This window comes from Myxocyprinus asiaticus, chromosome 24 (assembly GCF_019703515.2).
Source record: "Myxocyprinus asiaticus isolate MX2 ecotype Aquarium Trade chromosome 24, UBuf_Myxa_2, whole genome shotgun sequence".
NCBI lineage: Eukaryota > Metazoa > Chordata > Actinopteri > Cypriniformes > Catostomidae > Myxocyprinus > Myxocyprinus asiaticus.
This window is the reverse complement of record NC_059367.1, coordinates 20748150-20760086: the sequence shown is the minus strand read 5'-3', so window position 1 is coordinate 20760086 and position 11937 is coordinate 20748150. Positions and strand designations below refer to the sequence as shown.

At 39.3% G+C, this 11937-nt stretch overlaps 1 protein-coding gene across 2 annotated transcripts; it reads left to right on the top strand.

Moving 5' to 3' along the window:
- The first annotated feature begins 78 nt into the window (after window positions 1-78).
- tspy (testis specific protein Y-linked) lies at window positions 79-6320 on the top strand. Of its 2 annotated transcripts, none has more exons than XM_051653398.1 (7): window positions 79-1496; window positions 1772-1849; window positions 1944-2055; window positions 2873-3027; window positions 3919-3995; window positions 4085-4211; window positions 4420-6320. In XM_051653398.1, the coding sequence occupies exons 1-7, from the start codon at window positions 618-620 to the stop codon at window positions 4492-4494; spliced, it is 1503 nt and encodes a 500-aa protein (XP_051509358.1). In that variant the 5' UTR covers window positions 79-617; the 3' UTR covers window positions 4495-6320. The 2 variants fall into 2 exon arrangements, with proteins under 2 accessions (XP_051509358.1, XP_051509357.1); XM_051653397.1 differs by having other exon boundaries at window positions 4085-4218.
- The last annotated feature ends 5617 nt before the right edge of the window (window positions 6321-11937 follow it).

The following is an 11937-nucleotide window of genomic DNA, read 5'->3' as shown; positions in this document are numbered from 1 at the left end:
AACTAAAAGATATAAACTGAAATATAATCTAACCCCTCCAAAATATCTAACACCTCCCATTGTTGAACCTCAGTTTACCCGCCAGAATATTTCACATTCATAATGCGTAAGTGCAACGCAATGTTGATCTACTCAATGACCTCGATTTCCACAAATTGCTGCGCGACGTCTACGATTGGTCGAGGGGGTTTTGCGCGGTGCATTTCAGCCAATCAGAGCATTGTTTTTCTCGCTCTACGCAAACCTTCAGATAAATGGCGAACGGAAGGGCAAACTGTAAACAAACAGAACTAGATATTATTAAAAAATAAATTAAAAAAAAGCAGCCTAATGACTTGTGAAAAATACTCCAACATTACGAATGTCGTGTCAAAATACAATTGGAAACGTCCGATATGCGTGAGTTAGCGCGCTTTTAAACTAATTCTGCGTTTGTAACCTATATAGGCCCAAATTTGCGCAGACTGAAAATCGCCAGTGCTGTAATTTAATCGGGGATGCACGAGAGATAGAGAGACCCGCACAGTTTACATCCTCATTATCACTTAAAAACGTTTTGTAAAATCGCAATATACTCGAATTTTAGATTACTGATTTAGCTGCACCCAAACAGTAACATGACCACAGTCTCGGACAGCAGTAAGCCGTCCGAAATTAACCAGAGGAAAAGAAGCGCAAGTCTTAGTGAAGAATGTGACTCCGCGTTGCCCAAGCAGGCGAAAGTAAGTGTGCAGGAACCGATAGAGAAACAGTCTGATGGGAGTGTTGAACCTGGGAAAGTTGGGGATGCTGATCCAAAACATAGAACAGATCTTCCTGAAACTGCTGCGGAGAGGATGAGCCCTGAAGCAGGCGTACAGAAGAGCGCAGGACGGGCTTATGGGGATACTGTTGGAGTCGAGAGAGAGTGCCAGTTCTCCTCTTCCAGTCGAGAGGAACCGTCCGATTCCGCAGCCATCGCCGCTGCAGAAGCGCTTGCCAGTCTGACCGGTGGCGACGGGAACGATGACCGCAAAGAAATGCCATGCTCATCCAAACAGGCGAGCCGAGAAAAATCCAAGGATAAATCCAATCGTCCCAGTTGTTCTAAGGGGAGCGAGAGAAGGGCTCAGCTGACGGAGGCAGCCGCGGCGGACAGCTCCTCATCCCTGCTGAACTGCGAAGGCAGAGAAGATCCAGAGCAGGCAACTTTTTTGGATGATGTGGAGGAGGAAGAAGATGACGACTCACTCTCTGGATCTTCCTCCACGGCTAGCTCGTCGGTCGCTTCTGAGAATGAGGACGGCGAGTGTGCTATAGTGTCGGTGAAGATGGCCCCGGAGGTGCGGCAGTCCGTTTCGCTGCTCGCACGGGTGCAGATGCGGCTGGATGCGCTGGAGAAGAAAAGCGCACGTTTGCATCAGCGCCTGGAGATGAAAGTGAGCCACCAGCGACGCCCTCACCTGGACCAGCGCAGCGCCATCACTCAAGCTATCCCAGGCTTCTGGGTCACTGCTGTATCCTAACATCATAACAAATATAAAATCCAATTTAAAAGTTTTTTTGAGTTGCATACCAACTTCACTTACTTTCCATAATTCCTGGAGACATGGGTGTCGTCTGTTAAAGATCATGCTTGAAGTCTATGTTGCAGCAGTCTGTGTGTAGACATTTTATGCATTTCATTTGTTGTTCTATTTGTCAAAAGGTTTCTAAAATGTTGAGGAGTGCCGATGTTGTTTGTCCTCCATTTACTTTGATTATGTAGTTCACTTAACTGAGAGGCAATCAGCTTCTGAATCACCCGCATCTGTCAGCACACATTGACGAGACTGATGAAGACGCTCTTAGCTACATGATTAATTTAGAGGTAAAATACAGAATTGCTTTCAGTTTTTCTTGCTTTGTTTGCTAAATCTGTCCTGAAACAAGTGATACATTTTTATATCCTTACCATTTAACAGATCGAGTCTTTCAAGAACAACAAACTTGGATACCGCATTTCTTTCCATTTCCGGCGAAATCCGTTCTTTCAAAACAAAGTCATAGTGAAGGAATTACATCTAGGAATGGAAGGTAGGTTGACCATCATTTTCATGAATGTAGAACAAATTCTACAAGAGGAGTCTTAAAGGGATAGTTCACCCAAAAATGAAAATTCTCTCATCATTTCTGTGTATGACTTTCTTTTTTCCCGCTGAACACAAATGAAGAATTTTAGAAGAATATTTCAGTTCTGTAGGTTCACACAATGCAATGAATGGGTACCCAAATTTAAGCTCCAAAAGCACATAAAGGCAGCATAAAAGTAATCCATAAAACTCCAGTGGTTTAATCCATGTTTTCAGAAGCAATGTGATAAGTGAGCGTGTGAAACAAATTAACATGCAAGTCGGTTTTCACTTTCAGTATCCACTTTCACATTCTTGTACTCTTGTTATTGGTGAATCGCATTCTTCAAGCATATCGCCACCTCCTGGGCAGGGAGGAGAGTTTATAGCAAGAAAGGATTTAAATATTGATCTCACCCACACTTATCATATTGCTTCTGAAAATATATATTTAACCACTTGAGTCATATGGATAACTTTTATGCTGCCTTTATGTGCTTTTGGAGCTTCAACATTTTGGTACCCATTCACTTGCATTGTGAGGACCTACAGAGCTGAAATATTCTTCTAAAAAAATCTTTATTTGTGTTCAGCAAAAGAAAGAAAGTCACACATCTGGGATGGCATGAGAGTGAGTAAATGAGAGAATTTTCATTTTTGGGTGAACCATCCCTTTAACTCGGTTACAATATTGAAATATTTTCATAGTGCTTTTCTCTCTCTCTCTCTCTCTCTCTCTCTTTCACACACACACTCACTCACACACATACTCACTCTCTCAGGGTCTCCAGTGTCCTTCTCAAACCCGATTTTGTGGCACAGAGGTCAGAGTCTGGTTGGAAGTGGAGAACCACGTCGAACGTCACAGGGAGTCTACCAGAGCTTCTTCCACTGGTTCAGTGACCACACCAATCCAGGAAGGGATGACATAGCACAGGTACAACACTTGTGAATACATATGTGAAAAATATATTGTATTCACTTGTGAAAAGTGAATATAATAAAATGGATAAGAGTAGAATGACAAAATGGTACAAACAAGATAACAATGTAAATTCTTAAAGCAATAGTTTACCCAAAAATGAAAATTTTCTCATCATTTACTCACCCTCATGCCATCCCGGATGTGTATGACTTTCTTTCTTCTGCTAAATGCAAATGATTATTTTTAGAAGAATATCTCAGCTCTTTTGGTCCATACTATGCAAGTGAATGGGTGCCAAAATTCTGAAGCTCCAAAAATCACACAAGTCAGCATAAAAGTAATTCATACGACTCCAAATGTTAAATCAATGTCTTCAGAAGTGATATGATAGGTGTGGGTGAGAAACAGATACATTTTTAGGTCCATTTTAACTATAAATTCTCTTCCCTGCTCAGTCAATCTCCACTTTCACTTTCACATTGTTGTTGTTGTGTTTTTGGTGATTCACATTCTTCATGCCAACGCCCCCTACTGGGCAGGGAGAAGAATTTCTAGCAAAAAATGACTTGAATATTGATTCAGTGATCTGTTTCTCACTAAAAACTATCATATCATTTTTGAAGAAATGGATTTAACCACTGGAGTCATATGGATTACTTTTATGCTGCCTTTATGTGCTTTTTGGAGTGTCAACATTTTGGCACCCATTCACTTGCATTGCATGGACCAACAGAGCTGAGATTTTTAATAAAAATCTTAATTTGTGTTCTGCAGAAGAAAGGCATTCACATCTGGGATGGTATGAGGGTGAGTAAATGATGAGAGAATTTTAATTTTTGAGTGAACTATTCCTTTAAACACACAATAACAAGCAGTTGATTCCATCCCTCTTTGTGAGTGTAGATTCTGAAGGAAGACCTGTACAGAAACCCTTTGAGGTACTATCTGACTCCTCTCTGGGAGCCACGAGAGAATGGCAGGTAATTCAACATTCTGCTGCATGTTTATTTCCTTAAAACAAGGACTCTACAGATTCTCCAAAATGTCTTTTTCGGCCATTGTTCAACAGTGCCCCCAAAGCTCAGAGCAGCAATAATGGAGACGAGTGTGTAATCATCTCCGATTCAGATGAAGATCAAGAGCAGTCAAACAGCCGAAGCCTGAACCAGAGGCAGGAGGAAGAGAATGATAACCAAGTAGGAGGTACACATAATACCCCAGAGTGTTTTGTCAGTTCTAGAGTATAAAGCCAGGTTTTAATTTTAAAAGAAAAACTATAGATATAGATATTTTCTAATGAGAAGCAAAAGCCTGTTTCAATAGCTTTCATTCCTTGACCGTGTCTGGCAAGATGATCATGACTTGATCTCTGTATATTCTGTATATCAATTATTTTGTTCCCAGGGTCGGAAGAGAATGACAGAGATGAGGGGGAATCTTCCTATGAGGAGAGGGAGGAAGTGGACATTGAGGAAGTAGATGTGTCACATGACTCTACTGGCTGTGAGGTCAGAGAACAAGGACAGGAAGAGGAAGACATTGATGTAGATGAAGGGGAAGATGAAGATGAAAGTTAGGAATTAGTGGGGTTATCTCAGTTTTTTTTTTTTTTTTTTATGCAGAAAAGCATTCTTAGATTTTCTGTTTCTGTTTGCATTTTACTGATATTTGTTTTCTGTAAAAAATAAGACTCTGTTTCAATAAATAACTGGTTGACAGTGCTTAATGTAGACAGTACTTCCAAGTTTCAGGAATTTTCCAATATAGCAAAGAAAATGAATATACAGATGTGTTCACTCATCCCCAAAACATTTTTTTTTTAAAATTTGTTTAAGATTTCAACATGTTTATTTTGCATTTGTAACTGCATGAACAAATTCACAGAGAGGGCTACTGAAACTCACAAAAGAGTGTCACCCATACAACACTGGCTGTTTAGAGCTTAGGATTTTACACTGCATTATTTCTGAGTGGACATTGATTTTGGGCTGTTTTAGATTGTGAATTCCTGTGTTTTTTTTTTTAAACTTTGGTGTGGAATTTAACCTGCATACAGTATTATCTTTGTCACAAGTAAAAAGTGTACAGTTTTCACACCAAGAAGTTTGATATTAATTACCAGTAAGAAAAGTTGCTGTATGCATGCTTTAGGGTCTAATCATATTTTTCAGTCGTTGCTCCTCTATATGAATTAATTCTAACATCAAAATGTGTTACCTTGCTATAAAACTATTTTTTGTGTTTGTTCATAAATGTCTACCAAAACTTATTTGATAACAATTGGGAGCTGTAGGATGCAGCATCACTTTTTAAAGTGATAAATAAGGGGGACAAAAATCCCAAACATTCTCAAATGCACTTCATTCTGAACCAAAACTAGACTTCTCAGGGATGTTTATGCTGTTATGCTCCTTAGACGTCCTTTCCCTTTACTTTTTATTCATTTAAATTGTTCATTAATAATCATGTTGTCTTGTTAATGTCTTTAATACATACTAACACCTTACGAATGTTTATTGTGCATTGATGAACCATTAAAAAATAATTGTAGTGATATCTTACCGTTTTCACTTGTTTACATAAAAAGCAGCTTAAAAATTCTGATAGTACCTCTGCTGTGATCCTCAGTGTCACGTGATCCTTGAAACTACTTTTGTCATTTTATAGGAATTGAGTTGGAAATGTACTACACACTGTCAACATACACGTTAATATTTATGAACTGTAATGAATAGCAATTGCATTGTCATTTAAATGAGCATATGTGACGTAGCTTTACACAAGGAACATGTTTTTTATTTTATTTAACAGCATGTGTTTTGCCCAGTTAAATGCTTAGATAATGTAATAAGTCAATATGTACACATTCGTTCATTTGGTTTTACATCTTATTTTATGTATTTGTTATACTGCTTCTTTTACTTTTTTGCAATAGTCTATTCTTCCTTAATTGGGTTAATCAATTATCTGTGTTTGTTAAGGAAATCATGTTTAAAATGCAAGATATTTAATGCATTGATTTTGGAGTTTTAGTTCATAAAAGTTTGGTTTAAAAAAAATTAAAGTACTGGATTATGTTTGGTTTAACAGTAAGGCCAGTGGTATGTATATAGTAAGTTTCCCTTTAAAAAGGGTTTATAATTTGTTATTGAATAATTGGAGTAGATTTGACCTACAATATCAAAAAGAAAATCTATATTTTGTGCGCTAAATTTTATAGATGACTACAATTTTTAAATCTGTGTATTTGTTTGGTTTTTGTTTGCCATGTGGAATAAAGTTTTTGTTTTGTTTTTCAATCAAAATGTTGTATGTGGCCTCTCTTTATCTTTCTCCTGGAAATATATCAAATGGACAACTTTATCGATTACTAATAGTAAGGATAATTTAGTGTTAGTCTCTAATATAATCTCACTGAGTGGAGTATGATAAGAATTTATAGGAAATAAAAATATTTATAGATTCCAGCTTGAAAGGGAGTCACAATATTATATGCTTAACATTCCTATTCTGTTTGGTCATTTTTTACCAGAATTTTTTTTTTTTTTTTTTTTTCTGATTTAAAAAAAAAAAAAAGAAGTAGGTTACCTTTATCAGAGTGGCACAAAACTGACTTTTCCTCCATTTGCTTCTGAACACACACAAAAAAAAATTGGAACTTGATTTGATAAGTGGAAGCGGTTCTAAAAAAACAAAAACAAAAAAAACAATACCTTTACTGTTCGCAGTCAAAATTGACCAATCATAGGAAATTAATGCGAAAGACTACATAGTATATATTCTGTTATATACAATGCAAGGGAATGTAATGCAGAAGAAGTAGGGTATGTTAAATAATATAACTGTCTAGGCAGTGTATTGCATGTAATTATACTATAGTTTTAACTGTTCATAAGATGGATAACCTGAGGGAAAAACTGTTCTTGTGCCTGACGGTTCTGGTGCTCTGTAGTGTCGGCAAGAAGGCAACAGTTCAAAAAGGTAGTGGGCAGGGTGAGTGGGGTCCAGAATGATTTTACCAACCCTTTTCCTCACTCTGGAAGTGTACAGTTCTTGAAGGGAAGGCAAAGGGCAACCAATAATCCACTCAGCAGTCCGAACTGTCCTTTGTAGTCTTCTGATGTCCGATTTCGTAGCTGAAGCAAACCAGACTGTTATTGAAGTGCAGAGGACAGACTCAGTGACTGCTGAGTAAAACTGTATCAGCAGCGCCTGCGGCAGATTTAACTTCCTCAGCTGGTGAAGGAAGTACAACCTCTGCTGGTCCTTTTTCACAATGGAGTCAATGTGGGTCTCTCATCTCAGGTCCTGTGAGATGGTAGTGCCCAGGAACCTGAATGACTCCACTGCTGCCACAGTGCTGTTTAGAATGGTGATCGGGGTCAATGTTGGGGTGTTCCTCTTAAAGTCCACTATCATCTCCATTGTTTTGAACGTGTTGAGCTCCAGGTTGTTATGACAGCACTAGTGAGCCATCCATTCAACCTCCCTTCTGTATGCAGTCTCATCGTCATCTCGGATGAGGCTGATGACAGTGGTGTCGTCTGCAACCTTCAGGAGCTTGACAGAGGGGTCCTTGGCAGTGCAGTCGTTGGTGTAGAGGGAGAAGAGTAGTGGGGAGAGCACACCAGTGCTGATTGTACAGGTGCTGGAAGTGAATTTCCCCTGTCTCACAAGCTGCTGCCTGTCTGTCAGAAAACTGGTGATCCACTGGCAGATAGACATGGGAACAGAGAGCTGGGTTAATTTATTCCATAGGAGAGCTGGTGTTGAAAGCCGTACTGAAGTCCACAAAAAGGATCCTTGCATATGTCCCTGGTCTGTCCAGATGTTGCAGAATATGATGCAATCCCATGGTGACTGCATCATCCACGGACCTGTTTGCACTCTAAGCAAATTGAAGGGGATCTAGAAAGGGTCCAGTGATGTCCTTCAGGTGGCCCAACACCAGTCTTTCAAATGACTTCATGACCACAGAAGTCAGAGCGACAGGTCTGTTGCAGATGTTGGTGTTTGTGTGAAGTGAAGGTCAGAGCAGGTGTGTGGTGTGAGACTGGGCTTTTCAAATTTACAGTAAAACACTTTCAAGTCGTCAGCCAGGTGTTGGTTCCCTACAGTGTTGGGGGATGGTGTCTTGAAGTTAGTAATGTCTTTCAGGCCTCTCCACACTGATGCAGGGTTGTTAGCTGAAAACTTGTGTTTCAGCTTCTCAGAGTAGCTTCTTTTAGCCACTATAATTTCTTCAGTCAGCGTGTTTTTGGCCTGATTATACAAGATTTTATCCCCGCTTCTGTAAGCATCCTCTTTGGCATGACGAAGCTGAGTATTCCTGTAAACCATGGTTTGTCGTTGTTGAACATGAAATAAGTCCAAGTAGGAATGCACATATCTTCACAGAAACTGAATAGTGAATAATTGATTTAAAAACTGAATTATGTATAATCATGCATAGTTAGAGTAGCAAAATAAATAAAATGATCAGGGAGGAGGCTTCACATACAGTACACATGTAGCTTTTGTTGTTGATGACAAAAGTCGTGCGTCCAATCAAAATCTACAATATTTTGGCGCCAATTTTCCTGTCATTTGATATTAAGAGCTAAGTTAGCCAAATTAGCCAGTTGCCATGGACAGTGGCATGAACAATAGGCCATTATCACACTTTCACGTTCGCACAGCGGAAACTTCGCTTGGTAGTGTAAAACATCTTCCGCTACAGGCTGTTTCAGTGGCAGTGGCCATAGCACATAATTATTATGGTCTATTTTATGTACAATTCATCTCAAATACTTCATCTAAACAGACCTACCTCATCTTTCAATCATTACTCATGGATGGCAAAGCAAAGAAACTGGTGCCATGCTATTTTATAATTATAATATAATGTAATATAATTAATTAATTATAATATAATGCTGCCTACTATGTGAATAGTTGTAAACATGGAGTAATATCCTCACGGGTTGAGTAAAATGATTGGCGAGGCGTTCAATGCAATGTAAATAAATAAACAATCTACAGTTGTGTTATGTGAACATGCTGCAATAGTAAAAACAAAGACATTTAAGTTGCACACATTAATCCTCTGGGAGAAACCTTAACAGAACGCAGCTCTTCATGAACCAGGGAAACTTTGATCGCCTTGCTCAAATGCTATTATACAATATACAACATTTAGTTCCGGTCCTCGAATCTGATTGGACGAGAGATGTTCCATGATTACTGATGTTCTCATGCCATCATCACGCAGACGCTTTACTGTTTGTATCAGTCCGCATGTGTTCGTGCCGTTCTAAACTAAAGTGTAAGAGCAGTGCAGATGTGGTAAGAGCTACTGTATATGTGTCTCTTTACATGTAATGTTTTGACATTACATATTTTAGCCAGCAGGTGGTGGCAAAAGATCATTTTTTTGTGTAGTATGAGCCAGTCAAGTGAGGTGAAGTAAGTCAGAGTCAGTCAGTGTTTACATACAACAGCACTATGTGATCGCTTGTATTACTACTACACTACTAAAGCCAGGAAATAGCTTTAAACGGCTTTAAACGAACAACTTCAGCATTACGGCTCATCACAGCTGAGAGACACAACAGACCGATTAATTACACAATCTCAAGGCGCTTTCCTCTTACCAGACTTTCCACATTGGAGAGGAAATACTGTTTAAAATGGCGGAGAAGGTTGCTATTTCTATAGTGAATGACTCTTGCGCAATGGCTGCTGCGAAATAGGGAGAAATACCCCCGCTTGGATGGTTATTTTTCCACTGAGAAAGCTGATAGCATCTCTGTTTGGGAGTGGCAACAGGTGATCGCACACACTCCATCTATCTATCTCTCTCTCTCTCTCTCTACACACACACACACACACATCCATCCATCCTTGTTTATCCAATAACTTGGTAAAAACAGCACAAGCTGTGATACTATTTCTGAAGTGACATTTTTTGCCTAACGAAGATTTGGACGCATCATTTGTTTTGAACCAGCAAAGGCAGATTTTGATCTGTAGCGTAAGAAAGTAGTTCCATGCACAAATGCGTTTTTTTATGACCGTACTCAGTTTTTCCTAATTTTTTCAAATGTACTTGTTCATTGAACTGTTGTATACAAGCAATATCACACACGCAATCATGCTATATGGCCCTAAATCAGCACTGATGTGATTACCAACGGCACTCGGCCTACGGCCGAATCACAGCAGTGCTGATGTAGGGCCATATCGCACTCTTGCTCGTGATATTGCTTAATTAAAGTGGTAGATGGTGAAGTGTTGAAGTGTAGTGTTAAGTCAAAGAAACAATTAAACTGATGATGTTTACTGCCAAGTGCATCCAAGTTGGGTTAAGTTATTTATAAAAACTGCCAATCGTCCATAGGCAGATCTTTGGGCGGATGTTTGGTAACACTACTATTCGGAGCCGAATGTGATGACACGCGGACTGTGATTAAGGCCTATGAACAAAACTACTTGCTTACACCTGAGCTAAATTATGTCTAACACCCGTCTCTAATTCCAGTGAGTTTGGGGGGAGCGGCGTATAAACAGCCATGCCACCGCCAAAAATAGAGTGAGAGAGTCTGACACGAGAGAGCCTACAGTGATCTTGGAGGCTGATTTGTTTATGTTTGAGTTGAGTGCCTACGTGCCTCTGAGATTGAGTTTGTGAAGCTGTAAAGCATTGAAGTGGCCAATTAAAAGCCTTACCTGAGTCTGGAAAAAAATGTAAACTAATGTCCAATATAAAATTTGGGTCTTGAATCACTGAGTTAGGCCATACTTTTCTATGTTAACCCACAAGGAGGCAGTATTGCAAAGAAAATCTTTCTGGATTCCACCATCAGAAGTTTGCTTTGTTTAATTAATGACACTTAAAACTGCAAGGCACTTTTTATGCACTTCATGTGCAAAATTATTATCTAAGTTTTCATTTGGGACTCCAAGACAAAAAGTAACATCTTAAATTTGTTCACTTGTGCTTAGATGTGTGGATGAATATTGTGCTTTCAAAATGTTTTTTCCATAAACAATTTGTTTTGACTTGTGTATTTGAAGCACCCCTAGACAACATAAGCTCCTGTTTTTTTATAAGGGTCTGAGGGACTGTTAAAGGCGAGGAGATAAGCCCTCCCTTTGCAGACTGATGTCATTGTTAAGTGCTCGTATCATGCCTGTGCTTAGACAGCTGGGCTTGATCATATGAACTGATGCATTCCATTTTTTCATGATGAATTCAACAGTTCTAACAGGTTGACCTTCAGAGGTAAATCTAAGAAATGCAAGTGTCATAACAAACTGAGTAAACAGTGCATTGGTGTGATATGTTCTCATGCTGATGATGTTCAGAACAAGTAAATATGTCATTTTTGCAGCTTTGCCACTTGTCATTACATATTTACTGTAAATTATGAAAATGTGTAATTTATGAGGTAATGGAATTCTAAACTCTACTTTGCCCTTGTCACCTCTGGCTGCTCTGTAACCAGAAGTTTACAGTAGCTTAGATCTTGACAAAAGAGAGGTCAGTGTGTAATGAGGCATATATTTATATGGAGACACCACAGCTCTGCAAACAGCCGCAGGGCAGGCATTTTTGGGCAGGCCTCAACAGAGGAATGGCGATGTTGCAATGGTACACTTAAAACCTTTGATTTCATGCTTAATGCAATGCAATGAATATTCCACTAGCAAAGGCCTGCCCTGTTTTAAAATGCAAAGCAGCCAAGCATGCAGTGGGGAATCAAGCTGTATTGTTCAGGCCCGGTTCTACTGGGGTACTTGAAGGTGCTAAGCACCCTCAAACGAACCTTAGAGCACCCTCAATTGCAGACCAGGGCAAACTACTGCCCGCGGGTCGAATTATCATGAACGTTTCTTATTAGAGCTTTCATTTATCTGGCTTTGGGACCTATTGTGCATCCA